At 30.1% G+C, this 17,975-nt stretch overlaps 2 protein-coding genes across 4 annotated transcripts in view; both read right to left on the bottom strand.

Annotated features, from left to right (window-relative positions):
* LOC107072439 (neprilysin-1) overlaps positions 1-11,755 on the bottom strand; it is a 55,018-nt gene extending 43,263 nt beyond the window's left edge. Inside the window, exons 1-5 of one of the 3 annotated variants that reach the window (XM_089171422.1) lie at positions 11,277-11,755; positions 9,072-9,202; positions 8,861-8,975; positions 7,576-8,348; positions 4,689-4,908 (exon numbers count right to left, since the gene is read on the bottom strand). In XM_089171422.1, coding sequence (XP_089027548.1) covers positions 4,689-4,908; positions 7,576-7,779 — 424 coding nt within the window. In that variant the 5' untranslated portion in view covers positions 7,780-8,348; positions 8,861-8,975; positions 9,072-9,202; positions 11,277-11,755. Of the gene's footprint in view, positions 1-4,688; positions 4,909-7,575; positions 8,349-8,860; positions 9,203-11,276 lie in introns of all 3 variants that reach the window. The other 2 variants (XM_015332371.2, XM_015332370.2) reach the window with 2 other exon arrangements.
* Positions 11,756-13,698: 1,943 nt separating this feature from the next.
* Positions 13,699-17,975, bottom strand: part of amon (prohormone processing protease amontillado) — a 29,185-nt gene continuing 24,908 nt past the window's right edge. Inside the window, exon 12 of the mRNA XM_015332362.2 lies at positions 13,699-17,649. Coding sequence (XP_015187848.1) covers positions 17,485-17,649 — 165 coding nt within the window. The 3' untranslated portion in view covers positions 13,699-17,484. The remainder of the gene's footprint in view (positions 17,650-17,975) is intronic.

The following is a 17,975-nucleotide window of genomic DNA, read 5'->3' as shown; positions in this document are numbered from 1 at the left end:
GACATTTTCATTTTAAATTATTAGAAAAGTATAGAGAAAAAGTTTTATGCTACTAAAATGAATTTTGTTTGATATTGCAAAAATTCTTGACTTTTGATTAATTATATTGATGAAAATACGTATTTACCTAAGTAAATGCCTAAGTACGTAGATACGTAGGTACGTAGGTACGTAGGTACGTAGAACGATCGATTGCAAAGGGTCACCATGTATATTGGCATACGCTTGAACCTATTGTTCCTGTTAAGGTCGTAAGCTCTGGCTTTGGTAGTAGGTACGCGAATCGCGTGGTGCATCGATCATACGTAATACACAGTAGTCGAGAATCCTTCTCAAAAACGAGGTCGTACTAGCTATCCCAGCTCATTTATTTATCCTATTAATGCTTATATGATACTTCTTTTATTTCTACCAATTTTTCCACTTGCCCACACAAATCTATTATACTGATGCATACGAACTATTTAATATTAGATTACCTTATCGTTTTTTTTTTCTATTAAAAATTCAATCATTGAAAATCCATCGTTAAACTACGTAAGTTAACGAACAATCCTCGTCAAAAGTGCACGTGCAGTCCAAAAGTCATAAATGTGAAACCTCTCAAACCTATATTTATTCAAACTTTATATCATAGGGTAGTTGGACAGGTGAACAAAATCAGAACATATTGTTTTGATCTTGTCGAACGTTTCGTCCTTATATTAAGACTTCTTCAGCAACTATAAAATACAGAGGTTATATAATCTTATAAATACATAGTTCTTTGAAACGATAAATATATAATAATATTTTTTATTTATACCTTAATCAAATCAATGTCCCGAGTCTTCTATGTATTGATAAGACATACATTATAAATTTTTTATTTTTTTTATAACACATAAACTAGACCTAACAATAAATCGTGATTGATTAAAAAATTCGTTTGTAATGTAATAAATTTAAAATTAAACATGTAAATTAAACAGTAATTAATCTAGACTAATGTCTCATAGTCTAGGTATCTAACTACTGTAGTGTCATATATTATTGTTATTAAATAATGTAATTGAGTGGTAGTTAAATTTTAAAATTTTGTTATAGATACTGTTTAAGTTGTTAGACTCAGATCTGAAATTAATCATGTTATTATTGATAAATTTCGATTATATTTCTGTTAAACCAATTGTCTTCAATATCAAGAATAGTTGCTATGTCGAATTTGAAATTATGCCATGTTGTAAATTGATGTTCAGCTAATGCAGTGGTATTAACCCTTTGCACTCCGCTGTCTCACTGTATGAGACATCTTGATTCTAACTTATCACTCCGATGTCTCAACGTATGAGACATTAAAGTTTATTAGTGATTACGAGAAATTAAGTTATTTCAGCACAACTTTTTGAGACATGCATGTTTCCCTCATGTTTTTTTTTAAAATAGCACAAGACATCGAATCAAAATATAGTGAAATAACAAAGATATATAAAAAAAAAATATCAGCGGGTTTTGTGTTCTAAGAGAATGCGAGACGCGTGCTTACGACGGTCCGAGAACTTTTTGGCGAAACTTGAGAAGAGCGACAAAAAAAATTTGTAGAAGAAATATTTTTATAGGAGTATATCTCGCATTTTATAGTGAGATTTTAATGTACAAAGAAATATTATCAAATAGTGTCACATTTCAAATACATTGGAACGCTCTCGCTCTTTTTCAAATGCAACGCTATTACACACATACATTCTCTTAGTAATTAAGTTCTTTTGGTAAAAGTTCTTTAGGTAAATATGTTCCTTGATGTCTACAGATTAATATAAATCCAATATCAAATCCGTTATTTGGTTCCAAAGTTATACTAAATAATACGAGGGTTTGTAAATGTGCCGTTTCTGCCGCTAAGTCGCGCGGAGTTGCTGCTACTCAGCGTAAAAAGTCGTGCGGAGTGCAAAATGTTAATTTTTAACATGTTAGTAGGTTTACAGTCATTTTTATGTTGATCAACCCTTTTTTTTAATTTTTGTTTCGTTTGTCCTATGTAGCATTTTTCGCATTTACTGGGTATTTTATATATTAAGCTCGATTGATCTAGTTTATCAACTTTATCTTTTAATTTTGTATAGATAGAATTGACTTTCATTAAATTATAAAATATATTTATTGTTGATAATAATATTTTTATTTAAACGAAAATTGTCTTTCTTTTAAATTTGAACAGTAATGTATTAATATTCTCATATGAAACGAATGCATTTCATGCATTAACGAAAATGAGAATCCTGTAGCAAGGACCATTTAACGGGAACGTTATTTTGGAAAGAATGAAAAAAGGTAAATAGATAGCCGACGTAAACTGTTACGAACTGTCTACACCGTAACCGTCACATATTACGTAGATATGCTAGCTCAGAATTCCCTTATTTTGTTTACATTAAAAGGAAATTGGATTTTTAATAGAAAAGTAAAAAAAGAGAAAATGTAATGTCACTTAATATTCTATACAAATATTTTTATCAATTCTAATAAAAAGATCTTTAAAGAGTTATTTAAAGTTATTTTATTTAATATAAAATAGAAAGAAAATCAGTGGTTGTATTATAAAAGAATTTAATAAGAATAATTTGTAACATTTTATATGGATCATCTATAATATGTAGAATATAAAAGGGAAAAAAAAGGAAAAGAGAAAAAAAGATAGAGAAAAATGGAGGTTTACGAGTGGAAACCGATAGTATACTCGTGTTTTCCTTTCATTATTACCACAGCAAAGCAACGAAAGTCTTTTTCTGCCCACGCACACACACACAGACACAGAGAAAATATATTCTCTCATCTCGGGCAAGGAAGGATCTTGCAATTGGAGAAACCGTAGCGCGAATAACACTTTTGCTGCGTGATGCTTTAGAAAGGGAAAAAGCAGATCGGCGTAAAACAGAAAGAGCGAAAAAGAAAAAAAAAGGAAAGAGAAAGAGTTGAAAATGAAAAGAACGTACTTCAGGTTTACCAAGCCCTTTCAACTTTCCCAGCTCAAGAACATTCTCCATACAAACGACTCGTTACGATTTAATGAACCAACGGGTAGCTTTCAAATTTCCAACGAATTGTTCGTCGTCCGTAAGATTTTTACGGTGGTCCCTGATCCCGACAATTATTATTTTTATAATATTTATTACAAAATATCATTTATTCAAAATAATTTCAATAAGTTAACTTTTCTTAAACGTTATGTTTACAGTGTCCTAAAATCTATTGGATTGTCGGAAAAATTTGTGCCGATTTTCAGTAGGTGGAATAAAGATTTTTTGCTTAAAAATCTGAGAAGTTCTAGAAGGACGAAATTTTGAAATTACCCATAAAGATGGAGAAAGGTTGTGGAACAAAATGGTACTTATATATAATTTCATAAATATATATCAAAACAAAAACTTAAATGCGTTGCTTTTCAATCTTCCGTCAAAATTAACACGAACTTTCCGGATAACCCAATATATACAATATTTTGCATTTCTTCTTTTTCTTCCAAGATATGAATCTCCAGTTACAGTATGATTCAAGATGATACAGCTCCGAATATTACTATTTTACTATCGTATTAAACAAAGATAAGAAGTAACTATAATTAGGTGCCTATTAAAAGACGAACTTGACCCCTTTAAATACGATTAATCAGGTTTGTAGAAAACGCGTACATGTACCTCCCCTAACTCTCCTTCCCCATCTCAACGTTTTTCCATCTTACGTAAATTCCACTAGTAGCTAAGGCTTCGCATCACCGACACTTCGGCAACGAAGACGGCAAGGGATGAAAGCGATTAGCCAAATTCTTTAAACTTTAGGAAGCTTTCAAACGTTTCTTTCCATTCTATACTCCAAATGATGTCAACAAAATTGAAGCTTTTCATCGGGTCCAGTAAAGTTTTTTTCCAGTAATGTATTAACATTTTTCTGTGATTGGTCGAGCAGAGCAAGGTGTCATGTCGATTTATGTTATTTTGTTATACTTTAAATCCTTTAAATTTATATCTTTATAAAAAAGGAGGAAATTGGCAATTTGAGGTAATTTAAACATTTAAATTGAATTTTTAGGAAGGAAAATAAAATAACGTAAAAGTCAAAAGAAAGATTGTTCTTTTTACAAAGGAAAACCGGTAAAAGAAAATTTGGCACTGGTTAAAAGCTTTGCTATCAGCTGGCGATGTTAAGAGAAGAAGAGGAAGAAGAAATAGAGAGTATGAAGAATAGAAAAGGTGGTTACTTTTCATTCTTTTTGGCCAACTCGACCGTACGTCATACGATTCTTCTACTTACTTTTTCTTCTTCCTGTTCGACGCTGTGAGAAAAACGACGACTCCTTTTCTAAATTCTGCCAAGATAGATTTATCTCTTGAGAAAGAGAAAAAATGAGAAAGACCGATAGAGAACATTTGTTAATGCGATTCCTTGAACGTTCGTTTTATTCTTTCCGAAGAAAACTAATATTCGACCAAAAATAACCAAAATATAAATTATCTAAACTTTATTCTAATAAAATGAGTAACTTATAGCATAACTTTTAAATAGATTTTTTTTCGAGCAGATAGAAAATGCATATTTAATGGAAATTGATTACTCCTATGATTCTAATCACCGGGTTTAATGGAGAGTTCAAAGTTTTCGTCACGTTAGCTAATCCAACTGATGCAAAAAGATAAGTTATAAGTGCAACTTACTATGAATACGTTCGTCGATTTGAGCCTGCAACATATTGAAACTCGAGCTTGGTTGATAAGGCTGTTGATCGCGAAAACCACCACAGGCAAACTGATAAAAGTCTTTGCAAGGATCCACTCCTCTTTTCATTGAAGCCAAGATCCTTTTCGAGGCTTCCATGCAGGCCTTCGACTCGCAAATTCCATCCGGACCGTCTCGTTCTCTAATACAGGCCTCGTCCTAAAACATTCGTTATTAATTCATTTATTTGTCTATTTTTTTTGTCAACGATATTCTATACCATTGTTTTTATAACTGCAATTATTATTTTAATTACTAATTACTATCAATTTTATGACTTCCTTTTAATTTTCTTTTTAAATAATACAATTGAATACGATTTGGAATATTTTATTTTTCTATTTTTTTTTTGACTTGTCAATTTGTATTAATTGGATTTATTGATAACTACTAAAAAAGAGTATAAAAAGAAGAGAGTTATGGATAAAATGAATTACTATTGAAAAACGCACCAACACGATGATATTTTTTTTAAAAGAAAACGCATCATAGATTTATTCACAAGATCGATCCATTCGATGAATCGTAAGGCTCTTCAAACGAATTCGTTGCTCGTTATATTAGAAAGAAGAGAAAAATAAAAAAAAATAAAAAACGAATAAAAGAGAAGAGAAATTACATTTATAAGGTAAAATGAATCAAATAGAATCTTCCAAAAATTTATTTCTTGCATTAGTTGTAAGAACAAAGGTCAGGATGAAGGGTAAAGCCCTGATCTCGGTCGAGATTGACATTTGCCTCGAAACCTTACCTTGAAATACGGCTTCGGCATGGTCTAGCACGTGCTATACTTTAACTATATATATGTAAATGTACATTATTTATAAATTCTATGACCAACAATCAAATATTTGCTCTTTAATATAATTACGAGTTTAATAACTGTAAGATATTACAATAGAAACGTAGATAAAAAAAAATGATTTTCTGATTATCACAATTGCTACTAAAAATCATTTTAAAAAATCATTCAATATTTTATTCATATATACATATTTAAAAGAAATCATTCGTATAGAATTTTTGAAATAACCAACTATTGTATTTGTAAGTTGTCAATGAAATCATGGCACGTTGATCGAAATGATCGATAACGATCGTATGTGCTACTTCTCATAGACGGTATCTTTCAAAAGCATTTCAATTGTTTCTCAGTCATTTGTGAAGTAACATCAAGGTATTGTATACTTTCGATCGATAACGTTACGCAATCGGAAATAGTGAAAGAAAGAAAGGAAAAAAAAGAGAAAAAGAAAGAGAAAATATTTCCTTATCTATCAGTTAATTCGTAACTTTAGAATTGGCGATTTGGAAAAACTGGTTAATCTCATTGAAAATCAGTATAAAAAAGTAGAAAAGAAAAGAGGAAGGAGAAAAAAGAAGGAGGATGGACGACAACGGAAGGCGTGTAATAGCCATCTTATCAGCAAAAGGCTTAGAGTTATCTTACTATGGTTTCACGATCAACAGTAAGCAACTCGTAATTCAGTTAAAGGTCCTTGAGTGAAATTTACGGTATAATGACCAGACTATATAGACGTATCATTTTATAAGTGTTAAAAAAAAATAGGAAATGCATTTAATCATCACTAATCTGCATGTTTGAAAATATTTTGTTCAAATATTTTATTTCTAAAGTGTTTGATCAGTATATAAGAATAAAAATAATTCTCATCTGGAATTGACATTTCAGAATATATATATAACTTAAAAAGTATAATTAATTCGATAAGAAGGTCGATTTAATAGAACATTATTCCTCGTTTAAAAAAAGAAAGTTAAAGAGGAGCTCTTTCGAATCTATGGAGGACAGAATTATCCACGGCTATGTTTCGTACGGTCGAATAAACGATGGATTATAGTCGAGAAAATTAGTTTTCCTCAATGTGCTTGTTCGTGTTTGTTCGTGAATTTGCGAAAAGGTTGGGGGTTTCAAGCAGTTCGAATACTAAAGTAAGCGTAGGTCGGTACCTCCATTTCTCTTAGGCGAATATAAAAATACAATGGCAGATGCAAGAGCGAACTATTATTTTAGATCTCTATTTCGATTCGCATCGTTAAATATTACTTACAACGACGAACTCGAACACGTGTTACATGTTCGATTACTCGATATATCTTTCCTAAAAAAAATTTCGTAAAAATATCCGATAAGAAACGAAAGGACTGATTTAGAAATCGATAGCAGCTTATCATCTTTCATCAAGCTTTTTCCTCCCATAATCTATCGTTTTCTATCGAGATACCTAACCAGAATTATGCGGGCAGAAATATGATGCTGTCAGTTTGGAATTCTCTCTGCCATTTTGCAAATCTCACGCCTCGTTTGTCACGAAAGATATTCCTGAAAATGGAAGCCAGAATTCGAATGACTCTTCTTCTCTTTATCATTCTATCTTCTTTTGTTCTTTACTGGTCAATGTTATAAAAAACTTTTCAGCAGGATCTTTCAAATGAATGGATACTTGATTAAACGATTTTTATAAATTATATTTTTCAACTATATCTCTTATTTTTATAAATGTGTACTGCAACATTGAATTATGTTAATTTAAAATAATATCGAAAGATAACTGTACTTTAATATTTAGTACGAAACTTTGAGTATATTTTTCTTTTCTTTTTCTTGAAATAAGTTAGCTGTGTGATTCATGTATTAACTAAAATTATTCGAAGAAAAGCTTTTCCGCGATTTACAAATCATTTGATTCGTTCCTTCATACTATGATATAGTACATAGATATCGAAGGCGAACGAGAGTTCAGATAAGTGTTATCTAATTGTAAGATAATAGCAGTGAGTATTAGGATTGAAAATGAAACTCACCAATGGCGCGCAATCGCGCGGTTGTTCTCCTTCGGGTAGAGTAGTGATAAGAAAGAGAACAGGACTAGTGACGAGTAGACTGGTAACGAGTAACATGGCGAAGGTGAGCAAAGCCTTGTGCACGGCTTTACTTTTCCTAAGCCAATAACACGGAACACAGCAAATCCAAGTTCCTTGTTGAGCCGGTCTTTCAACGTGTAGCATTGGTTCGTCTTGAAGGGCCTGAACTTCTTCGGGCGAGGCAGTAGTACCGGTGGTGCCACCTCCACCAGTCCCTGGCCCCCCACCACCAGTCTGCTGAGCGTGGCCATGCGTCTGGGTCCCAACGAGCGGGCCAGCCCCTCCTCCCCCGCTTCCTGGAGCGCACAAAGTGCGGGGACTTAATGGCAATCGCACGCTTGCCTCTCCTTTCGATCTTTCGAATCGACCACTATCTCGAGCACCGCAACTTCTGCTACTTCCTAATCCACTACCAATTCCACCTGCACCAGCACCACCACCACCACCAACACCACCACTGCTGCTATTGCTACTATTACCAACACCAGTACCACCTACACCACCCCCGCCACGGGCCCCACGGCCCCCGTAACCTCGGCTCACCGTGCACAGAGCCACATTTGCCGGGTTCCTGAGAACCTTCCCTCAATATCGTCGTCCTTCGATAATCTAGGATCGACACCCGCCACCTTTTTGATAGATCAACCTACGATGATTCAATGATATCATTAAATATCTGCTTCTATTTCTTCTTCTTTACAGATTCTTCCAATCTGAAATTATAATTGTCCCTATTATTATAATATACCTATTTCTAGTATATAATTATAGTCATTATTGAATATATTTATGTTCGCTTCGATGCTCATTGATAAACGCTTATGTTACTAACATACAGAATAATCGCATCAATTTAACTAAGCGTAAAGCTTGTTTCAGATTATATTACTTCTCGATAATTTGGAAAAGAATTCTTTCGACTATTTTCGCTCTTAATTAATTTCATATAATTAAATCATAACTTCATATTCCTAATAAAGTAAGGACAAACAGAACTGCAAAAAAGTGGAATATCTATGCAGATATTACGTGGACTTGAAAAAGAAACGTTCGAGCATACTCTTGCGATAAAAAATTAAAAATAAGTCTAAACGCAATTATAAAACCTTAAGCAGATTATGAAAAATATGAATAATATCCAATCATGCTATACTTATCATTAGATTCTAAAACATTATATAGATATGTTATATAATGAATATATATATAAGTACTATATACATACATATGACCTTTTGTTTTGGAAGACCTCGTTCTCAATGGTTATTTATTGCAATGCGTCGACCTATCAGGCATCGTTAAAATGGAACAACGGCCGGAACACGGGACGGTTTCGCATACTTCGAAGGAACAATTTGCTTTTGGTACGCTATCTCTCTCTCTCTCTCTCTCTCTCTCTTTCTATTTTTGTACCGATAAAATTTCTATTATCTTACCAAATTTATATTTAAATCTTTCGAATAGTTGGTTCGTTGGAATGAAAAGAATCGAGCAATTCTTCATCGTCAAAAATAAAGTAAGATAAATTTGATGGATGAGGACGACTCCATAGTTGGTTCGTGAGTAACTGAAATTAAGGTTTCTCTATTACAAATCGATCATGAGAGAAAGGGGAAAGGAGAAAAACAGATATTTTCATCTAGATTGAAAATGTTTACCTGCTGAAAAGAAATTTCGTGTTATCTTTACGATCGAATAAGACTAAGGTCTAGCGAATTCAATAAAAAATATCATAAAATATCTCTATAAGTCAGATATAAAATAATCTAATTTCTATAATATTAGATTTTAACGTAAAAAAAAAAAAAAAAAAAAAAAAAACAAGTGTAATTGCAAGTAATAACATTTTATCTATTAGACCGAACGTATTTATATTGAAACGGAAGAAAAAAAATTTTGTAAAAATAATAAATTTACGCTGCAATAAATATATTCGAATAAATATGTATTAGGAAAATAAAATACAGATGTTTTATTTAAAGGAATAGAAGCATGTATTACCGAAGTGTATATAAAAGACACGCTTGTAGTATTAAAGATGAAAAACAAAAGGTAGGAAGTCTCAACATCGCGGAGAAATGAGTCCTCGTGTTCTGAATAAATAATTCTCTACAATTTCAAAGTACATGTATACACAAACGTACACCGTAACGTTCGATCGAGAAATCTCTGTGAAAAATTCTCGATCGGGTGGGTTTCTCTCTGGAAAAATAGTCAAGTTTAGGTCGTAAATCATTCGTTTACTCTTTGCTTAGCTACACCAATGTATCCCTGTGTGTATCAACGATCGAACCTTTCGAATCTTTTGTTTCCCGCTCCTCTGTTATATCTTTTTCTTTTTTTTTTCTTTTTTTATTTCTCTTTAACTCAAATGCAAGGGTGCAAAAGATAAAGAGAGAGAGAAAGGGAGAAAAATGGAAGAAAAAAAAAATAGAAAAAACTCAACGTGTTATATTTTATATGACCATGTATTGGTCCGTTCGTGTTATTAATAGTACAACACGCGACCGATCGGTATATTCTTGTATTGCTTTTTGTTGCTCGTATAAAAATACTCGTGGGTGACGTGAGATTACATTTTCTAGTCGACGGTGTACGTGATCGAGAGAGAGAGAGAGAGAGAGAGAAAAAAGGGATCGAGCGTAAAATGCGTTGTTGTAAATGCAAGATAATCGTGAAAAGAAGCACTCTTCCCCCTTCTTCTTTATCTCCTTCTCACTCTCTTCTCTCTCTCTCTCTCTCTCTCTCTCATATTTTCACCCTGCTCTTAGCTAGACTCTCTCTCTCTCTCTCTCTCTCTCTCTCTCTCTCTCTCTTTTCATATTCTCTACACAACCTTCACTTTCTCTCTTTTTTTATCCCTCGCGTCTCGCGGATCTCGAGACCTAGTTTCGCGCGAAAAAGTTATATCTTCTCGAAGTTGACGATCCGGAGAGTGCAAAGAGCGAATCCTTCCTACCGTGTTCTTCTTTTTCCTTTGGATTGATTGAGAGAGAGAAAGAGAGAGAGAGAGAGAGAGAGAGAATGTCCATATCTTTTTGTATTTTCGTTTTTTATTTTTCGCTACCTCGCCTCGTACTTTTTCATCTTATTCCTATCGCCAAAAGTTTAGCTTTATTCGACGATACGAATGGAGGACTAACAAGAATTCTACCTTCTTATAAAATCTTCCGACGCTATTTTTGTAATCCTTCATATAAACTTTGAAAAAGTTACAAAAATAAAGGAAAAGCAAAATAATACGATTTTAATCCGGTAAAGATCTTATCGATTGACTTATTTTAAAATTGGTACGTTGGAGTTGTTCGTAAAATTGTTTAAAATTCAGAAAGTAGTATTATCAAAGAGCATCGAAGCAAGAAGAAACTTACTATTCACCAAATGTAAGTGAAACTTGATTAATGAAAAACAGAATGAAGAAAATACGTGGATCCATGAAAATAAAAAGTAAAAAAAGAAGAAACTTTTCTAAAAGTTCTTCCCGCTTTAACCTACAAACGTAGGAATAAATTTTCTCTATAAAAAGTATTACATGACTACCACTTAACATAATTAATTAAAATAAATCGAAAAAATAATTTTCATTAGAAATGAAATGAATGAAATATAATATCGTATATAAATAATGTTTTGCATCTTACTTTTATTTATAACGATCGCAGTAACACGCCTAATCGTCCTTTTCTTATTTCTTTTTATTTTCTTTTTCTTTTGTTCTTTTTACGATTCCCCTTTACTTCTCTTAGATTTTATCTTTTTATAATATTTCATATAATTCACAAATATATATATATGTATATCGTTGGTTAAACTTCACCGAGTTAAATTGAAGGAGAAACATTGATGTAATTATTTATTTAAATTCGCGTAAATATTTAGATGCATTTATGATGCACCTAGTGTATTTAAGAAAGATGCATAAAACGCGGCACCTGTTCAATGATTCGTGGTAACACGCGGACTGTTAGTCTGAACTGAACTACCGCGCTACCATAGAACGTCTCGCGGTCTCTCCTCCCACTTTCTTCCTCTTCATAGTGCGCAAACTCTTAATATTCAAACCTTTATAATTATTTAGTATTAATCCTAATCTAATCAAATAACATTTCAACAATTTACAAATATATATATATATATATATATATATATATTTATAACAATCGAATTGTTTCAGAGTTTAATAGAATATCTTCCTTAATAATAATTACAATTTGATCTTAATCGTGTTAGATATCTAGTAGTCTTTAATAATTTCTGTTTGGAAGAAAATTTGCTTGCAGGATGCGTCATCGAATACACAAGACACATGATTCGATTAAAGCTTTAGTCCTACGCTCGTTATCCTCCCTGTCATCTCTCGTTGTCCTCCTCATCCGAACAAACGAATGATCGTGTATTTCAAACGATATTTATTAATCGTATCAATGAATCACAAACACTCTAACATTTTTCCGAACATAATCTTTCGATAATATGATCCAATAAAAGTTTCTTGTAACATTACACATACAATTACGAACTAATAATTCTGTTATATGCATATAATTCTAATAATTGTAGATAAATATATGTATAATCGATAGGACCATTTTAAAAGATAGAACTTCTTACATTCTTAATTTGTAATTTATCGATCGGTTGGTTATAGGACGTTTCTATGCAAGGAACTCACGTCATCGTAAAGAGCATACCGAGGTCGAGGTAATGAAACGATCGTAAAAATGATATCTTCGAAAAGAGTGTCCTTCCTTCCTTCCTTCCTTCCTTCCTTCCTACGTATCGAACGTATAACCATCTTTCCATGTTGGCCAGAGAACAAAGCGATACACATACATATATCTATTATCTACTTGTGTATACATAAGAATACATGCATACTGAATATACTTATAAAATATACGTAGGAATAGATAAATGCATAATATACGCAAGAATATAAATATAGAATATACACGTAAAAATACGTATATACATATATACGGAATATACATAAAAATGCATTAATACTGAATATAAATATAAAATGTAATATATATTATTGGAATAAGTATATATAGAGAATATACCTAGCAATGCATACGTGTAGAATATATATATATACATATGTATGTAAGCATCTAAATGGAGATAAATCGCGTGATAAGTTAATTGAGACACTTTAATGATACTTTTGTCCGACTTTGTAATCTTATCGATTCATTATCAAAGTTAGTACATCTGAAAGATTTCCAATGAAAATAAAAGAACTCTTAAAAGGAAGCTTCCTTGTAGAATTTTCGAAAGCTCTCATAAGCTTTGCAGTATCCTAAGCTTTGTTCTTTTTCGTATAACGTATAAAGAGAAAACTCTAATTTATCATTAATTATGGTCACGTCTCAAGCGTACGATTAACGAGAACGTCAATCCTTTGTGTTTTTAAAAGTCACATTCATTTTTTATCGTTTGACTACGTTCATTGTATGCACTATATATATGTAAAAGCGTATAAAGCTTTGGTATGCTTTACAAGAAGCTTCATGTGGTCAAAGTTTAAAGGTTAAAACGTTAATAAAAATTTTTTTGTACGCCATCAATATTATTAAAATATTTAGGTGTATATGTGATATACTCTTGTATTACTTGAAATAATAATCTATTGGAATTTAAAAAGCATATTTATTTTTGCAATATATCAACATTTTATATATAAATATATAATTTTATATATGTAAAATATATAACACAACTGATAATATTTGATAATATCAGATATATGAATAGGAAAAATACTTCCAATTTAAGATTGTACAAAAACATAAAATACCAACAAAAATTTGCCTTCTTTATCAAGTTGTATTATTCCATGTATTTAGTATAATATATTTAATCATATATAACTTTTTATTGACATGTATATCACATTTTTCACTTACCTTGTAATATTATGCATATTATATGCATTGATATATATCCGTAAACTTAATTTACAAAATGAAATTTATTGGCAGAAAAAAGAATGTAAATTAATTTGTTTAAAAATAAATTTACAAAATTTGAAAGTATATTATATAAAAACGATGCAGAGGCCCCAAAAAATAAATAGTTTATTTATTTTGTTGTTGTTGTTTTTGTTGTTTATGTTTTTGTTTATGTTTTTGTTTTTGTTTTTGTTTTTGTTTTTGTTTTTGTTTTTGTTTTTGTTTTTGTTTTTGTTTTTGTTTTTGTTTTTGTTTTTGTTTTTGTTTTTGTTTTTGTTTTTGTTTTTGTTTTTGTTTTTGTTTTTGTTTTTGTTTTTGTTTTTGTTTTTGTTGTCACGTACATTATGTATAGAATGAGGTTTTCGATTAAACTTTCAATTATAACTTTAAATATATAGTGCGTATCATTTTTATGTTTATGTATATTTATATATATGCATGTATATATTTAATTATTATTTTATATATATATATATTCCCTAAAACTTTGATCTCTACATCTCTCTAATATACCTACATAAAATTTATCTTGTAAATTTTGTTAATTCTTTTATATTTAAACGAGAATGAAAATAGATATATATTTCTAAATTATCTTTTTTCCTTCTATCTCTCTCATACATACATATATTCATACGTATTACAAGTACATACACATACATTTATCCTCCCTTTCTTTCTTTTCTTTTCCAATTTAATCCGATCAACGAGCATTAACAAACATTTGCATAATTACAATACATAACTTAAAATATTGTTTAGATTATCCTATTTGGTAACAACTTATGAATTTTATTGTTTTTTTAATAAAAAAAAACAAATAACTGATTTAAAAGTATGTCAAACGAAATAACAAAATAATTATTAAAACGATATTGTCTTACTGATAATAATAGAAATTTTTCTTTGTTTTATTGATTAAACAATAATCAACGTTATGTACAATACAGTAGAACCTTCCTTATCTAAATGTTTAACATTGTACATTATTTTTGAATCAAATGTGCTAAATATAATGTTTTAATTTTTCTTAATAATTAATCAGATCAGAAAAAGTTTATGAGTAAATTATAAAAAGATGTAGTAGATATTTTATAGATCTTTATTTTTGTTATAACAATCCATATATTGCTATTAAACATTTGTTAGTATAACAAGTATATTTCATATAGAATTTGTTATTCTCTCCATAATATTGAAAAAGATAAATTGCAAATTAATTATTTCTAAAACTAAGATGAGGTATTAATGGTTCTACTGTGTAAATACATATGTATTTCATTGATACAATTTAAGTTAGCTTAAAAGAAGTCCAACGTTTCGTAGGAAACCTTTCATCAGCACCAACTGGTATAGCTTAACTCGATAAAGCGTTAGAACAATATAAACAGAGTAAAATGATCTTTGGCCATGAATCCTAGCGAAAGGTGTTGCGAAACACTCATGTTAGATTCATAAAGTAGAAACTTTGATAATCGCGCGTACAACACTTATATTATATAATACATATATATACTGCATCTTTTTACAATCTATATATTTTTTCTCTTTAATCAGTTTAATAAATCGTTGAATTACTCAAGCATAAGCAACAATTTATTTTATTTTAAATTAAAAATATGCTATAAATAAATAATATTCTTTCATCTAATTGGTCCATGCGTGCAAACATCGGCGCTTTTTTTTAAGTTTTCAATTCGTTACGTTTCTTTTTTTATATAATAAAATCGAATGTTAATTAAGAGATTTCGCTATTACCGAAATCTAACAATTTCGTTTCTAATGTAAGATAATTTATAATTAAATTTATTAGAATTAACACAATTTTAATTATAATTTAATATAATGATAATGAAATATTTCAATGTTTTAAGATATGAAACTACACGAAAGAAAATCTAGAAAGGAACAATTACGAATAACTTATATCATTTAAAAACAGCGAAATCCCTTAATTTAAAATTTGGTAAAATCGTAAATCTGTTACTATTATAATTGTTTGTGCAAAATAGTAAGATAGATTTATGGATCATCGTCGATATGTATGCTGGTCCTTTTTTTAGTTATTTTCAACGAATACAAACAATATAATAGATATGCCTATACGTTATTTGGAAAAATTCTTGCGTTTTGATAAGAATTCTTAATGAATAATTTTTTATTATTTGCATTTAGTTTATTATTACCATGATTATTATAGTTCAATTAACTTTATTTTTACTATCTTTTTTTGTACTTATTATTTGAATAATGTGATCAAAAAGGGAAGAAGAATTTGTAAATATATATAGATTAGATTAAAAAATATCATAAGCGATATTTTATATTATTAATTAAATACACAATTATTTTGTATACAGGTTGAATCATACTATATGTTATTAATTTTAAAAATTTTCTGTATAGTAATGGTTTCTAAGGATTCTATCTTAATCTTGCATAATTTAAAAAGATGTTTATATGCATGTAAAACGTATTCCATAGGTAATCTTTTTAATTAGGAAATTTGTAACCCTTTTGCAGACGTTGCTATAGTCATTTCAAATTGCCAAAGCAGAATTTTTATTTAATTTAAATTTTTAAACATATATATGTGTGCTAATCAACCACAGCGATATGTGTTTTCACTGAACGCATATATGAGTTCATATACATACGTAGCCCGTATAAGGTTCAACATACGGTTCATTCCGTGTATTTAACCTGCAAGATACTGAAACCTTTGTCAACGATATATTTATATTTAATCTTATATAAATATACGAGTAATTAATAAAAAACAAAATACAAGAAAGCATTTTTTATGTATCGAAATCGTGAAAATAAATTAATAAACAAATTAACTTATCGATAAATGAATCGCCAGCGATTATTTGAATAAAAACAACTAAGCTATTCTTCGTTAAAATGTTTAAAATTTTATTTAGTTTATAACTCGAACATTGGCACACATGGACCAACAAAGATCTTCTGTCTTTATTATTCATTGTATCATACAAACTTTCTCTCAGTAATTTCTCGCACTCATAATCATTACAATCGACTTTAAAAACGTCAGGAAACTCCGCTAAGGAACGAATTTAATGTAATATCTCTGCTACAATTGTTGGACGGGCTCGTTGATTTAACACGAGCACGACTTTCTTTTACACAATAAATTATTATTGTTCCCAAAAAGACTACTACGCGCGTCAGGCTCAAATTCGTTCGACGTTGGAATAGAATAAATCAAATTTTATTGTATTATTACATACTTATTATTGATTTTCGTAAAATTTCCATTTCTTTCCTTTATTTATAATTCTCAATCATTCTTAATATATATTTTATTTCTTTCGTAGTAGCCAAAAACGCGCGTTTCTGACATATATATGTGTATATTTTCTTTTGCGTTAATTTTATTTTTAGTAACAGTAGTAATAGTATTATAATTTTTATTATTGTTGCTGCTTTTGTTGTAGTTACTTTTAACGTTTCATAAATCTATTCCCCATATTTCGTGTGTACATTTAATAAGTGAATCATTGGTTTTTTTTCTTCCTTTTTTTTATATTTTTTGTTTCGTTTAATTTATTATTTCTCGTTCGTCGAATGTTTCATTGGGGTTTTTTTATGATTGAAAATTCTCTTTTAAATTTAACTCCAGAAAATGTTCGTGCGATTGAAATGATAATAAAAAAAGCTGTTTCATTCTTTCATTTTGCAAGCTTGAAATAAATGAAAGTGGATATACATGAAATGAAATAAAGGAATAATTGATGCTCAGTAGCACGCGCGCACATACACGAACACACGAACGCAAAAATAAAAGAATAATCAATAAAATTATAAATTTATTTCGCGTAAACATTTTCAAGATTGAGCAGCCATTATGAATGTCGGTCGTTTATCGTTACATCGCGCTTGAACGTTCCTCGTGAGCCTTTTTCACGATTGCCAATTTTGAATACGGATCTGCAGCTGGTAACCCAGTGTATGGTGGCTCTCTAGTACCATGTAACATCAATGTCCATTCTCTAATCCAACCGTGCTGTGGTACTTGTGAATTTAAACTAACCTGAAATAGAATATTGTTGTTTTATAAAAAAAAATAAAAACTGGCGACATGAAATACAGAGGTAATATAATAAGTTTGAAGGCAATACAAGTCCACGTACAATAATGATTTCATTACGTGGAAAAGTGATTTTCAATGATATAATTTTCAGTGATATTGCCACATAATTTATCTGACATATTCGCATGCGTCAGACGATACTTTAAAAATATTGAGAACCTCTTGCATAGTGTAATAAATTATCTTTATCGGCTTATTATTTATAAAACAATATTAAAATGTTAAAAAAAAAAGTAATATTATCCCTTATGGTAATATTTGTTGAT

The sequence above is a fragment of the Polistes dominula genome, unplaced genomic scaffold, assembly GCF_049000335.1.
Source record: "Polistes dominula isolate Pdom_NZ unplaced genomic scaffold, Pdom_raw_medaka contig_246, whole genome shotgun sequence".
Classification (NCBI taxonomy): domain Eukaryota; kingdom Metazoa; phylum Arthropoda; class Insecta; order Hymenoptera; family Vespidae; genus Polistes; species Polistes dominula.
This window is presented reverse-complemented; position numbering and strand designations above follow the sequence as displayed.